The sequence below is a fragment of the Rhodamnia argentea genome, chromosome 1 (genome assembly GCF_020921035.1).
Source record: "Rhodamnia argentea isolate NSW1041297 chromosome 1, ASM2092103v1, whole genome shotgun sequence".
Lineage (NCBI taxonomy): Eukaryota > Viridiplantae > Streptophyta > Magnoliopsida > Myrtales > Myrtaceae > Rhodamnia > Rhodamnia argentea.
Window position 1 is genome coordinate 5,994,396 of NC_063150.1, and position 20,436 is coordinate 6,014,831.

Consider the following 20,436-nt stretch of genomic DNA (forward strand, 5'->3'; position numbering starts at 1 on the left):
ACCATCACCTATCTAAATTGAGAGAAAATATTTTTTTCTCTTCATCCTAGGGAATACCCCCGAATTTTACGTCTCGTAGTTCGGACGAAGCGGTTTAAGGACTTTACTCAAGTTCACCGATCGTCCTCTTTTGCACCAATACAGAATTCAATGATAATGACATTTGACATCGGGGGAAAAAAAAAAAAAAGAACAGCCGAGAGGGTAACTCTTATCCAAACCACGTGCGAGTCTCGTCGGAATATGAGAAAAATATTTTCCCGAATAATATATTTTTTACGAAACAAACGGAACCGATAGTATTTTTGACGTGTACCAATTATTTCAGAGTTCCGCCAATTGAAAAAAAAGGAAAAAACCGTCTTTATGGGGAGCTGAATAATTGAATCCTCCTCGACGGATAAATTACCATCATCTGATATACCTGTCTTCACGAAATGTATTTTATCAGATGTATGATATTAATTCCACCAAAAAAAAGAGATGTATGATATTAGCATCGTGCAATCAAATTAGGACCGTAAACAAGGAATAAGTAAATAAGTACCCTTATAACGAAACGCACTTGTGTAATTTCGCAAATAGAGATGAAATAAATCAATCACGATATCACTAGAGGTGTCAAACGGGTGGGCGGGTCAGATTTGGTCCAATCCTCCATTGACTCATTTAATTTATTTTGAACCATTTTCATGTAGTACGAATCTAACGACTCATATCCATACCCGACTCGACCCCACCTATATTGACTAAAACACTTTCGTATTCACCTCAATTTAGCAAAACTTATGAATTATAAAAATATATATAAATAAAAAATATAAAAATTGACTCACTTAAGATAGTTAGCTAACCCATTTATGATCCATAAAGTTATTAAGTGATCAATTTATGAACCACTTAAGTTTGTTAAGTAACTCATTTATGACCCATATTCTTAAATATAGGTTCTTGACCTATTTTGCCACCTCTAGATATTGTGATATTTCCGCTAAACTATAATGTATGGTCTTATTATCCCACTATGCTTTATATTTATTTGCCACAACACCTTGGACCATGTCTCTTCACTCAAATTTTTAGGATAGAGATCAACTCCTATTTCATATATACAGTATCATGCCATCATTTGGAAATCATCCATTATAAATTGGTGTTTGGTACCATCCTCCCTTTCTTCAACTACAAATAGAATGTGGCTATTGCCTAGCGTGTCTAATCTTTGTATCGCTTACAAAAATATACATACGAAAAAAATTCTCATTGTGCACGAAAATATTTAGCCATAAATTATTGTCGATAATGTATTTTTCATTAATTGATTATTTCAAGCAATATAAGCGATCATTCTCAGAAAAATATTTTTCAAATCATTCAATTTTACGAAATAAACGTACTCTTAGTTTGCATTTGCAAATCGTCGTTCCAACTACCTAGAAATTAATATCCACTATGATTCTATTTGATGTCTCGGAATCTACAACTTATATGGACGCTCTATCTACTTTCATTGTGTATAGATCAAATATATCTTTGCATGTTGATATTTATCAACCCGGCTTATTGCAAATGGCCGTCCGTCGGCCTTGCCATGTGAAATGGCCGTCGCCGACTAGATCACCAGGTCAACAATTTGCGGCTGAACTTAGCCGAAATGACTAAATTGATAAATTATTAAAAGGTTTAAAAATAAATTGGTAAGCCATTAAGATGTTTACGACGAAATTGAAATAATTGAAAGGTCTTATGATTGAATTGACCGTTGCATAATAGGTTTAAGAATTTTTGGATAATTTTCATCGTAACTTCCCTTCTTTCAAAAGGTATTTCGACAAAATATATGATTTTTAGGTCAGATCAAAGAGAGGAAGAACCAATCCATGGTCGGAATTTCAATCAGATTCTCTGCCAATAAGAAAGACTTACATCTGAAAACACGTCCAAACAAATCGAGTCAAGCAAAGAGTAACTGTTAAGGACGGGAGATCACTTTTCAATCTCTCCATCCTACGAAAAATCAGAACTCTCCGGCCCGTCCTCAGTTGACAACACTGCACAGCTTCCTGATCTCTCCTTGTTTACCAGTGAGCACGTCGATCGAGCCCATCTTCACCATCGCCTTCGCGAACTTCGCGCTCCAAGCTAATCCGTTCTTCGTGTTGTTCCCCACCATCCTCGAAGTCGAGGGACTCGTGTACAACGTCTCGTCCGAAGTCAACAAGCCGCGGAGCTTCGGCAACTGAAGGTAGTACTTGTTGTCCAAAGTGTCGGCTGTGATGCTATCGAGCGGCACTGTCGGTCCTGCTTGGGTCGCGTTGCTCGGTGGCCGGCACTCGTTCTTCAAGAAAGCAGCGTACGCAGGGTCCAAGGAGGGATCTTGGGCCAGTGTGGCATTGAACGCATAGAGACGGCTCGAGCAGGAAGAGCAGCGGCAGATTCCGATCGAGTGCGCTCCCGAGAGGGTCACTGTCTCGTCCACCGAGAGTCCTTTCCTCACGAAGTTGGCAATGAGCTGTTGGCCATTGAAGCTTGGCGGCGGGAGGTTCAGGGTAACTTCAGGGAGGCAAGAGATGCGGATCTGGTGGCCAGCGGGGACGTCTTAGTACATGCCTCCGGCCTTGTGGGCACTGTTGCGGGCGGCGAAAGCGATGATATCGGGGCATGGTCCGGTCCTAGGGCATGAGGCTTCGAGCCAGGCCTTGGCCTGATCGATGATTTCAAACCTGCGAAGGCTAGGGTTGTTTGCGGGGTGCTCTCTATCTGCCAGGTTTCCTGGGGTTGAGTTCACCAGCACTGAAGCATCACACCCCTGAAATAAGTCGAAAGAGCTAATAACATTATATGTTTTAACATTTCTATGAGTCTGAGAACATCATCCTTCCGAGAAAAGGGAATTGCTGAAAATAGAAAGGGAAGGAAATTTAAAGAAAGAGAATATAAGTTGATGAAGGCAGAACTTTTGAGCATATATATTTCACCGTAGCCTAACAAAGCAGTCCTGAAAATGCATGCGAACGAGGCCGGCCACCGTCCTGGGTTCCTCGAGACTGCATCGAACACGGTTTTATTGATGATAGCTTCTGCCGACAGGCAAGTATGTCAGTAGCATCCCACATTTAGGGACGAGTTTGGGCGATGAGCCGCTGTTGCAGAAACCAATACGAAGAGAACCAAGGCGAGCACACGAAACCCCACCCTAAGTGAAGCCATGTCGCTGGAGAAAGGCAAGGTTGAAGTAGTTCAGTTGGGATGGAGATGTTTCTGATGGGATACTTCTTTTTTTTTTTTTGGTCGAATGATGGAGTACTTGGCAAAGTATCGTGTGAGGCAGTACTATTGAAGTAGCCATACGTTCTTTTTTTTTTTTTTGTCATTTTTTTTAGATAAATTCTTCCCTGACAGTACTATCGGGGATAGTATAATTTTAATCGTAGATCTACACAATATTATCGTGTGTTTTGTATAAAACACTTATTAATTGGGAGATCGTGTAGTCAGAAATAACTAACATTACTATCACACTGTTAAACTAGCAGTTTTCTTTTTTCTACTGGGAGATGACCATGTGTATCCAAACTATATATACATAAAGTCTGTGACAAGATTATAAAATAATGAACAGTTAATAAGGAATAGTTCTTTCTTTGCTCCTTTTGACTTTTTGATCCCTCTTCCAGTTGTGTTTTGTCTCTTTATTTTTTTCTCCTTTTCCAGCTCACTTCCTTCCCAATTCTTCTATCATTCTTTGACTTTTCTTCGAAGGTCAGCTTTTGCCAAGTCAGAAGCCAATGAGATGAATTTGAAGTTGTTGAGAATATGTTTAAGAAAATAACATGTTACAAATAAAGGAATAATTAATGTCTGTTCCTGTCTGATCCATTTTATGGAAGAAATGGGTATACTTCTGTTTGAGTTTCATTTAACCCAACAAAAAGGAGTAGTCAAACTATTGGGCTCGACTAATTTTCACGGATGAACGTGAGCCCGCTTTGTGTACGTGCACTGAATAAGACTCTATTCACAAGATGGTTCACAAGATGGCCAATCTGGCGGTTCAATATATTGAGTAAGGAACATTGTGATTTGAACACCATTCGATTTTTTTAGCAACTAATTCAGATCATATATACAACTTCGCAAGCTCTAATAGCACATGTAAGCTGCTATAAACCTTATGTTGGCAATCCCAGGATCAACATAATTAGAATCTAAAAACATTGTAATAGTTTAAAGGAATTTGTGCACTTGATTTGGGATCCGTTGTTCTTGACGCAGTTGGAATCCATCGTTACTTTAGGCGGAATCACGATGATCCGATGCTCCGGATCTCACCTCCGTGACCTTCTATATCCCTGGCTTGATGAGATAGTCCTCAATGATGCCAATCCGTATGTGTTCTATGTGTGAGGTTGTTATGAGTTCGTTAGAGCTAAAGGAGGGACTTGAGTACTATTTATAGAGTTTTCGGCTAGGACCCTCTCATCACGGGTCGGGGCTCAACTCGACCCACACCATGCCATACCCATATTAGACCGGTTAAGAATCCTTATATCTTACCTTATTAGACCAACCCCGTAAATGGTAAATTAATCCCGTAAAACGGTAATTACAATCTCAATTGATATAAGCTCACATTAGGAAAACCTTGCATGAAACAGGTGATTATCTAAGTGCGAAGGAGATCATATTTTGGAGATTTTGTGTTAGAATACGAGAAATGACTTCGTATCGGTGACCATCGATTTTTAAAAATTACCAAAAGTCATAACTTTTTGCAATTATGCCAGTTTAGTGCTAAACATTTTTTTGCCAATTGAGTTTTAAACATTTTACAATTGTGCTAATTCATTCCATTTGTCCAGTTGGCTCTGATATGGAAGAGGCCGCAACAATCGCTAGCGGCCAACGGGGGCTCTCAAGCCCTTGCCCGGTGGCCATCGGCTTTCTATCAACCCCTAAAAAAAAAGACATAAAAAATAATAATAATAAATTGAAAATTTTTAAAAATATATTATTAAAAATTATCTATGTCAATACCATCCGATCAAATGGACTGAATTGGCATAATTGTAAAAATTTAGGGCTCAATTAGAAAAAAAAAAAAAAGAACTAAATTGGCACAATTGCAATAGGTTTTGGACTTCTTTGATAATTTTCCCATCAATTTTTCATGGGTGAATGATATTATTTGTGGAATTTATGTTTTACAATATTTACGATCAGTTTGTGACAATCAAATTTTCATATCTAAATGATATTATTTGCGAAGTTTTATGACACATAGCATTAACGGCTGAAATTTATTAAAATATCAACAGAATATTCTATGGGGTATAAGAACATTATTTGGTGTGAGTTATCAATCTTTAACTTGTTTGGAGATTTTATGACTGAAACCATTCAATTGTTAAACAACCATCAAGTCTATTGTTCTACTTTGTTCTCTATGAACAATCAATCATTATCGATTGAGAGATGAAATAGTTACTTAGGATGCGTTTGTTTTACGGAAAATTTAAGATTTGAAAAATATTTTTCAAAAAATGACTGATTATATCGCTTATAAAAATTAGCCAACAGAAAATATTTTCATTATCGACAACATTTTATGCTTAAATATCTTCGTGGGTGATGAAAATATTTTTTGTTTATTAATTTTTTTAAGCGATGCAACTAATTATTTTTCAAAAAATGTTTTTCAAGTTTTGAGTTTTCTGTCAAACGGACACATCGTCGAATAGCAAGTAAATCGTGTATATCTACACATTGCTCGCTTTGTTGCAGTAATAATATAAGCTCATAATGAACTAGTTCTGCTCCGATGTCATAGTGTTGTAATAACTATGACACTATTTGGATTAAGGAGTATATTATTATTACACTGTTTGGTTTCATGGATGACTTATGTAATAATCGCAAATAGTATTAGAATTACCAAAATGTCCATAAAATCAAAATTGGAGAGCATATAATCATTTTCATTTTAAATTGTCAATCATGATAGATTAGTTTACTACTCCGCATATTACTAGACATATACATTTATCACATCACATATTTATTTATCTTTCAATAAATTTTTTTTTTACGATTATAACAAAAAGTTAAGCACATAAAGTGCAATAACTTCCGAATAAATATTGTACTAAGCTAGTTATTGCTTTCATAACAATCGGGAGTGTAATATCCCATCTATATTTTCAAGACACAACAAATTAATAAGTACATATTTGTTGATCAATTATAACTAATCTATGCTTATAGTTTAGATTTAACCACACAATATGTGATGTATTGAACAAATATTATTCATCGAATGACTAGCAATATCATCAAAATAACGATTATATAACAATATGAGTATTAACTAGTTCAATATATAGTATTATTAGTATATCATGAATTGTATAATGACTGATAATGAAAATGTAGACAACCATACCAAATAGTAAGCAACTAATGTTTTGCTAATCAATGTTTAGTATTCTCCTTATTGATAATATAATATCTTATTATGTCCTAATAATTGTAGTTTGTGTTACCATTAGATAAATATTCTAGAGATAATAGTCTAATATCGGTACAGTGAGTGAACAAAACAGATAGGGCTATTCTGAAAATAACAATTAGAGTGATGGTACAATAGTAATTGAATGGGGGTCATGCCATAATCATTAGAGCTTTGGCTATAATAGAAATTACACTATAATAACGATTGCGACAAGTAAATATTATAGTAAGCAATCAAATTGTAATAAACTTGTGATGTGATTGTTATTATCGCAACCAATTGTGCCGTCCTTATTTAAAAGGTTTGCATGCGTTAAGAAATTATGTCATAATCGTTAGAGCTGTGGCCATAATAGAAATTACACTGTAATAATGATTGAGAGGAGAAAATATTATAGTAAGCAATCAAATTGTACTAAACTTGTGATGTAATAGTTATTATCACAACCAATCGCGCCATGCTTTTTTCAAAGGATTGCATGCATTAAGAAATTATGTCATGGTTGTTAGAGCTTTCGCAGAGTTTTGGCTATAATATAAATTACATTGCAATAACAACTGCGACGAGTAAATATTATAGTAAGCAATCAAATTGTAGTAAACTTGCGATGCAATAATTATTATCAAAACCAATCGTGCCGTGCTTTTTTCAAAGGTTTGCATGGATTGAGAAGGCTATCATCAAATGACTTGTGCAAAATTGCTACCCACCATGTGATGAGATTTTTTTTTTTTTCGAAATCTTAGAGCAAAATAGTTGGTTGATATGGGAGCACAACCGTACAAGTATCCACGTGATGCCCCTCTTTGACTTTGTTAATTATCATTTTGGTCCTCGAGCAAGTGGACTTAAACAAGCTTAATATGGATAGACCAGAACCTGGTCAAAGATCCGATACTTCTTCTTTTGTTAATGTTATGAGGACTTAATCCAAAACTTTATACCAAATGAAATAATTCAGATAACATAGCAAAATCAAGCTGCTTCGCTGTTTCTTTATCTTTAGCATGCATACCATGCATCAAGACCAGTTCAAAGTTTGAATAACTTCGACATTGTCTACTGGATCCCAATTTTTTATTTTTTCCATTTGAGCCAAAAGCTAGCATTTTCAGAATCTCTTAGCCCAATGCATATCCAACCTGGCTTTGGTTTTGAACATCTTCCGGAATGCTATTCATATATTTTTCCTTTCAACATTGCCATAGTTAAACTTTCAAAATTTCATGTTTTGCCTTCACTAGCATGCTAGGGCGAGTTTAGATCTGACCTGAAGCGAGGGCTGCCAATGCTAGATTTGGCTTGCTGGCTTCCAGCCACCTGAGCCCTTTGCCTCCGCACCACCAGTTGCTAAGCTTTTAGTATTCTGTTGTTTATTTATTTTAAAAATATAACCAGAGTCCTTTAAAGGTGTAGGTTTTTTCCTAACAGCATTCATGCCAAAGTTGCTTTCTAATATACTTTACAATTACAATTTATCATACACTATTTGCATTTTGGAAAAACAATCTAACATAAAATTCTTTGCATTTCCCTATGCTCTCCAAACGCACATTAGTCTTTCAAAAAAAAAATTATGGATATTAATTTTTGTAAATCCTAAAACACAGAATCGGTTATAATCTCGTAGTTTTTGCAATAAGAAATTACTATGGCCATTTTGAGGTGGATAGTGAGTACCGACTATTTCTCTTAGGGCTGATCATAATGGACCGACTGGATTGGACCGAACTAGTTCGGTTCTCGATTCCTAAAAGTGAAACCGATGTTTAGGGGGTCCAGTGCCCGGTTCTAGTGGGGGAAATGGACCGATGGGCCGCCCAAGCGGACCGACAATTTTTCTCTCTCTTTTTTTCCCCTTTTTTATGTTTTAAATACAAAACCTAATTTGGGGCTCTCTGTCATGTTAAACAAATGAGAACATAAGTTATTTCTCTATAGTTTAATACTATTCACTAAGTTTTTGAGTGGTAAATAGTGACTACTTTTTATTTTTTTTAATATTATTTTAAATTCACTAACTTCTTTCTTTATGTTAAACTTCGATTCCTTTGGACCACTCGGGATCCAGACTGGACCAATCAGTCAGGTCCAAATTCCAGTCCTGAAAATTAGGAATCGGGACCACTAGTCCGGTCTCCGGTTCATGAGAGAGCCGGACCAACCTGGACCATTCTCACCTCTAATTTCTCTGTGTAATTAGTTGACATGTAAAGATTCAATGAAGGTCAAGAAGAATATTCAATTCACGAATGATCCAAGAGACAAAGAATTGCATTCTTCGTTGACGAGGACAAGGAAAATAACTTTATTTTTTCTGAACGATTAAAATATAGTCCAAATTTCAAAAATCCATAGACGATAATGGCAAGACATAGACCAAGTGTAAGTGGTGTGCACTAACTTATATGGTGAGCCATGGGATATAAGGTTGATGGATCATTTAGTTACTCATCCCAATCGAAAGCTAATGTTGATGATTTCATGGTATGAATCGACCAAATTGTGTTTAGAGACATGCTAGCACAAGCCAACAATATCCTTTTTATCAGACAAATCGTTCTTCCCTGAAGTTTAAATTGTTAGATTACGAGTCAACAATATATGACTTCAGACTCCTCTCGAACGAAAGCAGATTTTAAACGCATAAGACATGTTGTGCACCAAATCACTTTAAGAAGATTACCAGTGAAATGGGCAAAATAATAGGCCAAGTAGGAGAAAATGGAGAGAATGTCAAATTCGATCTCTTCACATTTGCTCATATACCATGTGGATTAACCATTTAATATTGTACCATATGACCTAACATTTTTTATCACAAAAATCTCAATAGATTTTCAATTATAGGGTCTAATCCGAATAAAAAAACGGTTAATTGCATGTCAAATCCCAATTCTACCCTGAATTTTTCTACTTACAAAAAAAAAAATCATCAACTTTCATTCTAGACTCAAATTTGCCCATGCATCTAAAAGTCACCACCGATTTCTTTAAAATTATTAACATCATTGCCAATTAGAGGTCCATTATTCGTATATGGATTTAGACACCCTCATCATTGTATGGAATAACAGTGGCCTCATGATATTGATAATTTTGAAGAAGCCCGTGGCGAAGAAGCATGAGCAGATTTGAGACTAGAGGAAAAGTTGATGATTTTTTTTTTTTTTTTGTTAGACAAAGAAAAGTTGGAGAGGAAATTGGAATTGGACTTAAAATTGAGTTTTTGTGCGGGGAATTAGCCCCTAAATGGGGGGGAAAATGGGGGCCGCAACGAAAGGGAAGAAAAAATGTACACCTGCCGCGGTTAAATTAGCAAATCCGATTAAGTTTTCCTTTGACAATTCAACTTCTACAATGTGATATGAAATGTGTTTTGGTCAGATCAAAGAGCGGACGAACACTTTCGAAAGACTTAAACATGGATCAGCATTTCAATCAGAATTTTGCCAAGCAAGAAAGACTTTTACATCCGAGAATGAAACGTCGTAAGACCTTCATAATTGGAAAATAACTTAACATTAAAAAGGACAACAAACACAGTCAAGCAAAGAATAAATATTAAGGACGAGAGGTCACTTCCCCCCAATCTCCATCCTGCAAAAATCAAAACTCTGTGGCACGTCCTCAGTTCACAACACTGCACAGCTTCCTGATCTCTCCTCGTTCACCGGTGAGCACGTCGATCGATCCCATCTTCACCATCGCCTTGGCGAACTTCACGCTCCAAGCAAACCCGTTCATCGCGTTGCTCGCGACTATCCTTGAAGTCGAGGGACTCGTGTACAACGTCTCGTCCGAAGTCAACAAGCCGCGGAGCTTCGGCAACTGAAGGTAGTACTTGTTGTCCAAAGTGCTGGCCGTGATGCTGTCCAGCGGCACGGTCGGGTCTGCTTGTGCCGCTTTGCTACGCGGTGGGCACTTGGCCTTCAAGAAAGCGGCGTACGCAGGGTCCAAGGAAGGATCCTGGGCGAGCGTGGCGTTGAACGAGTAGAGGCGGCTCGAGAAGGAAGAGCAATGGGAGATTCCGATCGAGTGCGCTCCAGAGAGGGTCACCATCTCGTCCGCAGTAAGCCCTTTCCTAGCGAAGTTGGCGATGAGCTGTTGGGCATTGAAGGTTGGCGATGGGAGGTTCTGTGTAACTTCTGGGAGGCGAGAGACGCGGCCGTCGCGGCGGCCAGCGGGGACGTTGTAGAATATGCCCCCAGCCTTGAGGGCGCTGTCGCGGGCGGCGAAAGCGAGGATGTCGGCACACGAGACGGTCCTGGGGCACAAGGCTTCCAGCTGAGCCTTGGCCTGATCGATGATTTCAAACCCTCGTAGGCTAGGGTTGTTTGCCGGGTGATCTCTTTCCGCCGGGTTCCCTGGGGTTGATTTTAGGAGCACTGAAGCATCACAACCCTGAGATAAGACCAATGAGTTAGCAATAGTATAGAAAGCTCACATTTCCAATACATATTTTACGCACGCTAATTACAATTTCCTTCCAAGCTCAATCATTGCTACAGGGAAGCAAGGGGAATTACTGAATAGAGGAGACGGAAATTTAAAGAAAGGGAAATAAGTTAGATCGAGGCAAAACTTTTGCGCTTAGTTACTTCGTCGTCGTACCCTAACGAAACAGTCATGAAAATGCATGCGAACGAGACCGGCCGCCATCCCAGGGTTCCTCGAGACGGCATCGAATACGGTTTTCCTGATGATAGCTTCTGCAAACGGGCAAGTAAAAAGGTAGTGCCCCACGTTTAGGGAGGGAGCTGCGGTTGCGAAAGCCGACATGAAGAGAACCAGCGCGAGCACACGAAACCCCGCCGCACCGGAAGCCATGTTGCTGGAGAGAGAGAGAGAGAGAGGCAAGGTTGAAGTAGTTTGAGCTGAAATGGAGATGCTTCTGATGGAGTACTCGAGATGATGAGATGAGAGTCCAAATAGTTCCGTGCAAGTATTTATAGATGGAGATGACGGAGGGTGTTCGAGCAAAAGGTTGACTTGGGCTATTTCGAAAGCAAAGGAACGTGGGTGGCTGTACTATTGAGGGGCTACATGCTCCTTTTTAATTTTTTCATATATATATATATATATATAATTACATAGAAATCACCGGCTAAGCTGACCGTCCCACCAAGTCAGACGGCGGGACGGTCAACTTTTTACCAAAAATATTGTTTGTTGAAATCGGATCATCACTTATTATCCGGTTTCACTTCACATTCTTATTTTTTTTTCACTTTTATGTATTTTTATTGTAAGCTAAAAATTAGAAGACAAAATTATAAGAGGGCACACACAATCAAAGTTATAATGAAACATATCCAATTGATAAACATATCACGCGGATATGTGGTCCATACATGTTAGACGTGGACTTTTAGCCGACAAGCATATTACACGGATATGTGATGTGTTCATGTCGGACATGAACTGTTGGATAACAAGCATACCACGCAGATACATGATGCGTACATATCAGACGCAGAATTTTGGCTGGCAAGCATATCACGCGGATATGTGGTACGTACATATTAGAAGTGGACTTTTGGCTTACAAGTATATCACGCACATATGTGGTGCGTCATGTCAGATGTAGACTTTTGGATGATAAGCATATTACGCGAATATGTGGTGCGTACATGTAATGCGTAGACTTTTGGCCGGCAATCATTTCACGTGGATATGTTGTGCGTTCACATTGATAGAAACGTAATTATCTTGTACACTTTGTTTTCTAATTTTAACTTACAATAAAAAACGCATAAAAGAAAAAAAAAGTGAAGTGAAACCGGATCAACAAGTGATCCGGTTTTAGCAAACTATCTACCATAAATAGTTGACCGTCCCAACGTCTGACTTGGTGGGACGGTCAGCTAAGCCTTTTTCCAATTACATATTATTGAAAGGTTCAAGGAGAGTTGTTGAGATTGAGTTTATGGGAACGACATGTTACAATTAACACAAATAATTAACTCGATTGGCACCGACAATGCCTACCCTGTTTGATCGATTTCATGGAAGAAATGTCATTCCCCCTCTCATTAAAGGGAGTAATCAAGCATTATGGGCTCTCGACTAATCTCCACAGATGCACGTAAAATCCATCCCTTGCAAATGCACGGAATAAGGCTCTATTCACAGGAGGGCAAGCCAGTGTGATCAGATTATATCGAGGGACTATCCAAAATGCCCTTAAAACAGAATTAGAGGGAATGTAATCATTATCGTGCTTATAGTCAAATAATGATCCATTAGTCTTATAACCCCATGTATAATCATATGTATAGAATGTTATGCCAGATGTTCGTTAGTATTTTTAGCAATTTACTCTTTTGAATGGGACTAAAATTCAAAGGGCATAACATGTGATAGTAGTTAAATAAATATTGTGTTACAGTGATTATCATTTTAAGACCAAGTCATGAATGCAACGCCCCATTTAGATCATCAGGACATTAGACTTAATGGATTTTTATAAATCGTTGGGATTCATGGGAAAGACTGTGGTCCGCCCCCATATGGGCTATCGTAGCCCTTGACCCACATTGGATAACTACCAAGGCAGTTATTTTTACACGGGATAAAATGTTATCACATTCTTTTCCTCACGTCGGTTCTTAAGAACAAGAAAGATGTTTTTCCGACATAGAACAATGACGAGAATGACAAACGAAAGACGAATCTCTCCTCGAAAGTCTCTTGAGGCTGTAATGGTAACATCTAATCTGTGAAAATCACGATGTGTTCTCCTTGTGCGACATACTCGTTTATGATCAGTGATGCAAGTTGTATCTTGGGTATATTTCTCGTATGTTATTCGCGATGTGTTCCCTTCATAAAATAATAATACACAATGTTGCCTTCGTTACTCATATGATGTCGGAGCGAATCCAGTTGGTCGATGTAGGAAGACAACCGTACAAGCATCCACGTCATGCTCCTTTTGACTTTGTTAATTATCATTTTTTTGTCCTTGTGCAAGTGGGCTTAAACAAGCTTAATAGGGATAAGGTACGGTAAAGCGGAAACCCGGTCAAAGATCCGATACTTCTTCTTTTGTTACACATTTTTTTTAGGATTAATTTAAATTTTGCACACAACAAAATAATCAAGATAAAATAGCATAGTTTTTATCTACAACTTCAATTACAGAGCGTTCGACTTTTCCGAGGGACTCTTTTGATTCGTTCGATTCGATATACCATGCATCAAAGATTAGTTCGATTTTTGTAGGGGATATGTCCCAATTTACTATTTTCATTTTAGATGAAAGCAATTATTTTCGTCATACATTGATAGATAAAATAAGAAATGAAAATATTCAACGAAAAATTGGAATAGTACCGATGACAGAAAAGATTAGAGAACATAAATTGAGATGGTTTGGGCATATTCTTCAAAGATCCTTATATGATCCGGTAATAACAGAAGTTTGTTATCGAGAGCATGACATGAAGAAAGGAAGGGATCGGCCGAAACTTACGTGGGGGAAAGTAGTAAAACAAGATTTAATGAAGTGAGAAATAGATTGGCGTACGGTTTATCTTAGGACGGAGTAGAGGAAAGCTATTAGCATTGTACAATGGCAGAATTCCGATGCTCCAGATCGTTCTTTTTAGTCATTTTTTCCATGTATATATTTATATATTTTTATTTTTATTTTTATATAATTATTTATTTTCCCTCAATCGGTCTTGTTTTTATTTATTTATTTTTAGGTTCATCGATCGCCGACTCCAACTAGTTTGGGATAAAGGTGATGTTGATGAAAGCAATTATTTAAAACAAATTTTAAATTCGTTGTGTTCAGTAGTGATCGTGTATTAAAGCAACTAAGGTGTGAAAATGCTTCTTTTTATTTGTGATGAATAATATAGTTATATGCCATATATATTTTGGTCGAACTTTCGACTCGATTAACCTCCATTGCCATGTGTGGCCTCCAAGGTTTACTTTGAATGGACTCCGTAGGAGGCAGCTATGCAACGGACAATGTAACTCTCGAGGGCATGGCAAGATCTCGAACACTATCTTGAGTGGATCAATGAATGTACAGGTCGGGAACATCGGGAGGCACCTCCATCTGTGGGTCGGTGGACACTTCCACCAAAATTTTAGTGGTAAAGGTAGATGTTATTATTGAGAATATATGTAGGATTTATCTCGAAGGCGCAACACTTCTAAAAATAGATTTATGCTTTTGAAGTATTTCCGGAGCGTAAATCCGTTTGGTAATTTAACTTTTGAAGCAAAAATCTGTTTGGTAAATTTTTTTTTTTTTATTTTCGAAAAAAATTTCTACTTCTGAAGTTGTTTTTCCTCCAATTTGAGAAGTTAAAAAAAAAATTGATTCTCAACTCAAAAAATATTTTTCACCTCACCCTCTTTTCATTACGCCATCACCCTCTTTTCGACTATGCTTGCCTCCGTTCGCCGCCACCACTGTTGACCACAAGCTGCCGCCGCCCCCCATTCCCAACCGTCGACCACCGTTGTCGCCTACCACCGCCGACAGACCTCCGCCCATCGCTGCCTGCAACCATTGCCAACCGTCAACCATGGCTCGCCATCGCCCATTGCAGACCTTTAGCGGATACTACCCACTATAGACCTTTGTCGGACATTGCCCACCGCTGCCATCTACCGATTGCCCCTCCGTCGACCTTCGTTCGCCGCCAACCATAGCACCCCGCCGCCAACTATCGACCACAGCCGGCCGCCACCAAAAGCCGACCACTGCGGCCCCCCACAGGTGACCGCCACCGCCGCCGTCTCCGGCCACGCAAAGTAAAAAATAAATAATTTTTTAAAAATTTTTAAAAAGTAAAATAATAAAAATTATTTTTTAAAGATATTTAAAAAAATTAAAAATGAAGTAGAAATTTTTCGACCGCTCATAATAGTTTTTCATAAAAGATTCTGTGTTAATAATATTTCAGAAATGAAAAATTTTGATAGCTACCAAACAAAATTTCTCTGATCAGAAATCAAATTCTGGAGCAGAAGTAAAAAAATCAATTTCTACTTCAAAGTAGAAGCAGAAAAATTAATTTATGACCAAAAGTTGATTTCTAAAATAAAAGTGTTGCCACGTACGCCTTTAATGAGCTGAAACCCGCGAGCCTCGACGGGTGATTTGAGATGGGATTTGGGAATTGGGATTAAAATGGACTTGTCCGACCCATCTCGGTTCTGACCAAATTATAATCCAACAAAGCCCAAGCCCAAGTAACCAGCAAAGCCCACGTGTCCTCCTCTCTCTCTCCCCGCCACAAAAACCCAAACCCTAGCCGATCAACACCTCCATCACATTTTCTCCCTCTCTCCCTGCGTCTGCATCGGCGGCGAAGATGCAGATCTTCGTGAAAACCCTAACGGGGAAGACCATCACCCTCGAGGTGGAGTCTTCCGACACCATCGACAACGTCAAGGCCAAGATCCAGGACAAGGAGGGCATCCCCCCCGACCAGCAGCGCCTCATCTTCGCCGGCAAGCAGCTCGAGGACGGCCGCACCCTCGCCGACTACAACATCCAGAAGGAGTCGACCCTCCACCTCGTCCTCCGCCTCCGCGGCGGCGCCAAGAAGCGGAAGAAGAAGACCTACACCAAGCCTAAGAAGATCAAGCACAAGAAGAAGAAGGTCAAGCTCGCCGTCCTCCAGTTCTACAAGGTCGATGACTCCGGCAAGGTCCAGCGCCTCCGGAAGGAGTGCCCGAACGCCGAGTGCGGCGCCGGCACGTTCATGGCCAACCACTTCGACCGCCACTACTGCGGTAAGTGCGGCCTCACCTATGTTTACCAGAAGGCTGGCGGTGATTGAGATTAGAGATATACATAGAGATGGAGAGTTTTAAGGAGTATGTAGTCGTAATATTAGACTGATTTAGCTCAAGGTGCTTCCATTTTTGTGGTAACTCGGTGCTTCTTGTGTTCACTGTGGCTCCGAATTGTCGAAATTTGGTGCTGATATTTAGCTTCTTGAATGCCTCCTTATGAATCATTTTGCTTTTAGCTTTGACTAGCTCGTTTTGATTTCTTTTCTTTTGGACTTCGATTCTGGTGCCTCGGTCAATGAACATGCTTCTGATCATTGTCACGAATGCTTTCTGGGATGTGCATTTGTGGGGTTGAGTCGATAAAGCATTAGATTCTTTCAAAATCCAATCATGCAAGGCGGTAGTAATGGCCCGATGATGCTTTCAATAGGGCAAACTAGTGGTTTTTGGTGTTTTCTATGCGGATTGCAGATTGTGGTTCTGTCCGGGCCAGAGAGAGGACATCTTTTGTATCTCCGTCTGGGATATTAGTGCACTCAGATAATTTTTGGTCATTTTTCTCAGCTCTTCGGCTTGTCGATTGCTCATCGCCTTGTCGATAGCTGAGTTGGAACTGGTTTCCTAGAACGAATGGAATTGATGTATCGAGTCTGTCTGGACAAGAAGCTCTAAACTATGAGCAGGCGGGTGTGTTTAGTCTTTGGCTTTCTAGTTCTTAGCTGCTGTCGTTTAACAATATAATCTTAGCCCTTCTTTTATCTTAAGCATCTTGCTCCTACGGATTAGCTCCTTTCGTGACTTCTCTCCATTTTTGGATACCACTGTCATCGGAATTCATAAGCTGCAGCTATCAATTTGGTTCTCCGGATTAGAGCTATGCATCTCTCCCGCTTATCAGCTACTTTTTTATTGTAGTAGAATGGGGATTGATGTTTGACGCGGTGCTGACATTTCAAGAGTGAATTCAAACGAATATTTCGTGGACTAACTGCGTATCTTGACATTAGATGCGATGATTTCTTCACTTAGTAGCTCTTGCACCTGGAACAGATTTTCTTCTCTGCTGCTTTAGGTTCGCTTTTGAGATTGAAAAGTTCTCCTCCTGTGTGTGATTGACCGAATTTCTTGATTTTCAGTGTTATACTTTGTGCACCGTTGTTCTCTAGTAGCTTTAAACTTTGTTGTAATTTACTGCAAAACCTCATGAAATGTAAAGAAAGAAGCTTTTACTGTCGGACAAGAAAATCACCTTCCGGTCATTCAGTCAGTCGTTCTCCGCTCCTTACAGGTAAGTGGGTTTTTTTCAGATTCCCAAGTGAACCATACATGTACTCTATTTGATAGCAAGCCGATAACTTTACCAACAATGTACCAGTAGAACAGAGCACTGTGATGTGTGGTTGCTGAATAGTTACTTCACCCATTAAAGACAATCAACCAATACAATTAGCTCCGTCGAAATGAGGCATCGAGAAAAACAAGATTGTGAGGTTCCTGTCATGTTCTTGCATAAGCTGTAAGGAGCATAAGCACTCCGACTACAATTGATGTCAATGGTTGATGAAGCAACCCATTTACTCTGTTTTGAGAAATGAAGAAATGAATGGTCGAGATCAATTTGTTTCTTGTGGAGCTTCCGACAAATACCGAGAATGTGCGCTTTCACATAAGGGATCGATCGGTAGAGGAAAGTGCTAGATTGCAAACCATGTAGCTGTAATAATCAAAGCCAGGGTGTGTCTCAGTCTCTATTCCGACGGGACAAAGCGAAAGGCTCATTGCCTGGGTTAGAAGCTAGGTTACAGGCGTTGAACTTTTCGATAGTGTTGGGATCGCATCTTTCGGCCCTTGCAAATCCAAAGGAGCGCCAACACGAAATCGGGACTGGGATCGCGTCTTTCGGCCCTTACAAATCCAAAGGAGCACCAACATGAAACCGGGAAGTCGTCGCGAAGTTTTCTCTAGTAAGTTTTCTCTAGTTGTTCCTCTCCTTCACTCTCTCTTCAACTGCCTATGAAACATCGTTCCAGAGAGGTTGGTTTTCTATTCTCCTGCGCCACATTTCAACAATGAATGTTGTTGTCTGATTCTCTTACTTTCCATCCTGTTGGATGGATCCTCTCGTTGGCTCTGTTGTTTTGTCTGCCTCTGTGTGGCCATTCCTTAAAACAAATCCAACGCGGGGTTTGTTCATGAATTGCAAAAGCAATTGCATTCACAGAGCTATCTTCAAATTGCAGCCCAGCTAGCTTTCAAAGCGATTGTTAATTTCCGCGGGGACGGTTTGTGATCGAATGCCCACTCGAGGCCCTATTTTTGGAGAAAGAGGTAAAGATGTGGGAGTTTTTGGACTTCCTGGCAACATCGCTATGCGAAATACGTGAATTCGTATGTCTGTGGCACTCTTCTGCTGTTCTATATCTACGGAGTAATGTCGATTGTCGGATCACATATTGAAGCACATAGACTTCTTCACAAATTCTCATGCAACTTTTATGATCAAAAGTTACTAAGCATATGGAAAATTAATAACAAAAATCAATCGTAAATTGGTAATCATTTGTGCATTAAGGTCGGTCTACGAGCCCCCGGGGGCAGAAATGTAACTCCACAAGCCCAAGGCCAAGCCCACATTTCTCAAAACCCTAAAGTATGGATCTTTCCTCGTCCTCCTCCCTCGCTGCACCGCGAAAACCCAAACCCTAGCCGATCTCCCCCACAGGCCATCACCATCTCTCTCAGGGTCTGCATCGGCGGCGAAGATGCAGATCTTCGTGAAAACCCTAACGGGGAAGACCATCACCCTCGAGGTTGAGTCCTCCGACACCATCGACAACGTCAAGGCCAAGATCCAGGACAAGGAGGGCATCCCGCCCGACCAGCAGCGCCTCATCTTCGCCGGCAAGCAGCTCGAGGACGGCCGCACCCTCGCCGACTACAACATCCAGAAGGAGTCGACCCTCCACCTCGTCCTCCGCCTCCGCGGCGGCGCCAAGAAGCGCAAGAAGAAGACGTACACCAAGCCTAAGAAGATCAAGCACAAGAAGAAGAAGGTCAAGCTCGCCGTCCTCCAGTTCTACAAGGTCGACGACTCGGGCAAGGTCCAGCGCCTCCGGAAGGAGTGCCCGAACGCCGAGTGCGGCGCCGGCACGTTCATGGCCAACCACTTCGACCGCCACTACTGCGGTAAGTGCGGCCTCACCTATGTTTACCAGAAGGCTGGTGGTGATTGAGATGGAGAGATAGAAAATTATATTGTGGACTCTGTAGCGGTAATTTTTGTCTGGATTTAGTTTATGTTGCTGTCGGATGTTGATTGCGGGATTTTAGTGCGGATTTTGGAGCTCAAAGTTAGCTTTTTGAATGATTCCTCCTGAACCATTTGGCTCTATCTTGACTCGTTTCTCTCGTTCGGAGTTTGGTTCTAATGCCTTGATGAGTGATTGTGCTTCTGATCATTACTGCAGTTGCTTTATGCTGCCCGAAGAGCTCAAATTTGATTCATTCAAAATTGAGACTAGTAATAAAAGTGTATTTGATGTGATGGTTTTCAAATGATTCGCTTTTCTGTCATCGCTGATATTCGCCTTAATCGCTTGCTCCTCATAGTGGAAATATGTAGCCTTGAATGGAAATTTTATTCACGAATTGATTAGATTGATACTCTCGAGTATATCTGGACAAGGTCTGAGAGCACCAGGTCTCATGTATGTGTTTGTCTCTTATGCACCCTACCAATTGTCTATAATCTCTTTTCAAATGCTCTTGGTTTTGTATGAGGGGTTTACATAGTATAGTTTATCAAAGTTGCTTCATTTTAGATGGAGCTGTCTTTGTTGTTTGATAATAGGATGCAACACTTGTTTGTCGTCGGCATCTCTTTCTTGTATGAATCTGCTGTGGACTCTGGTTTCAGAAATGTTCGTTAGTTAGCACTTGTGAAATAGCCGTAAGAGACTGTCGATAGCAAAATTCATCAGCTGCAGTTGATAATGAGGTGTTCCGAGGGGGCACTTGTCCTGCAGCCAAGCAAATTTCAGTAGTAGAATGTGAATCTATTGCCATGAGGCGTGATGTCGGATGTCCAAGATGGCTGAATAGAAGTCCAAATGTATAATTGATCTGATTCAAGGATCTCAAATACTTTTCTTGAC

The 20,436-nt window shown here is 39.9% G+C and overlaps 2 protein-coding genes and 1 pseudogene across 2 annotated transcripts; 1 reads left to right on the forward strand and 2 right to left on the reverse strand.

Annotated features, from left to right (window-relative positions):
* Positions 1-2,038: 2,038 nt before the first annotated feature.
* LOC115754561 lies at positions 2,039-3,210 on the reverse strand (annotated as a pseudogene).
* A 6,757-nt stretch (positions 3,211-9,967) lies between these two features.
* Positions 9,968-11,393, reverse strand: LOC115754564 (peroxidase 5-like). The gene is made up of 2 exons (XM_030693618.1): positions 11,126-11,393; positions 9,968-10,915 (listed from the first exon to the last, which is right to left on the reverse strand). Exons 1-2 carry the CDS (start codon positions 11,339-11,341, stop codon positions 10,142-10,144), a joined length of 990 nt encoding a protein of 329 aa, XP_030549478.1. The 5' UTR covers positions 11,342-11,393; the 3' UTR covers positions 9,968-10,141.
* Positions 11,394-15,790: 4,397 nt separating this feature from the next.
* Positions 15,791-19,663, forward strand: LOC115754554 (polyubiquitin 8). Its single transcript, XM_048277128.1, has 2 exons — positions 15,791-16,323; positions 18,889-19,663. The coding sequence occupies exons 1-2, from the start codon at positions 15,856-15,858 to the stop codon at positions 19,513-19,515; spliced, it is 1,095 nt and encodes a 364-aa protein (XP_048133085.1). The 5' UTR covers positions 15,791-15,855; the 3' UTR covers positions 19,516-19,663.
* Positions 19,664-20,436: the final 773 nt, after the last annotated feature.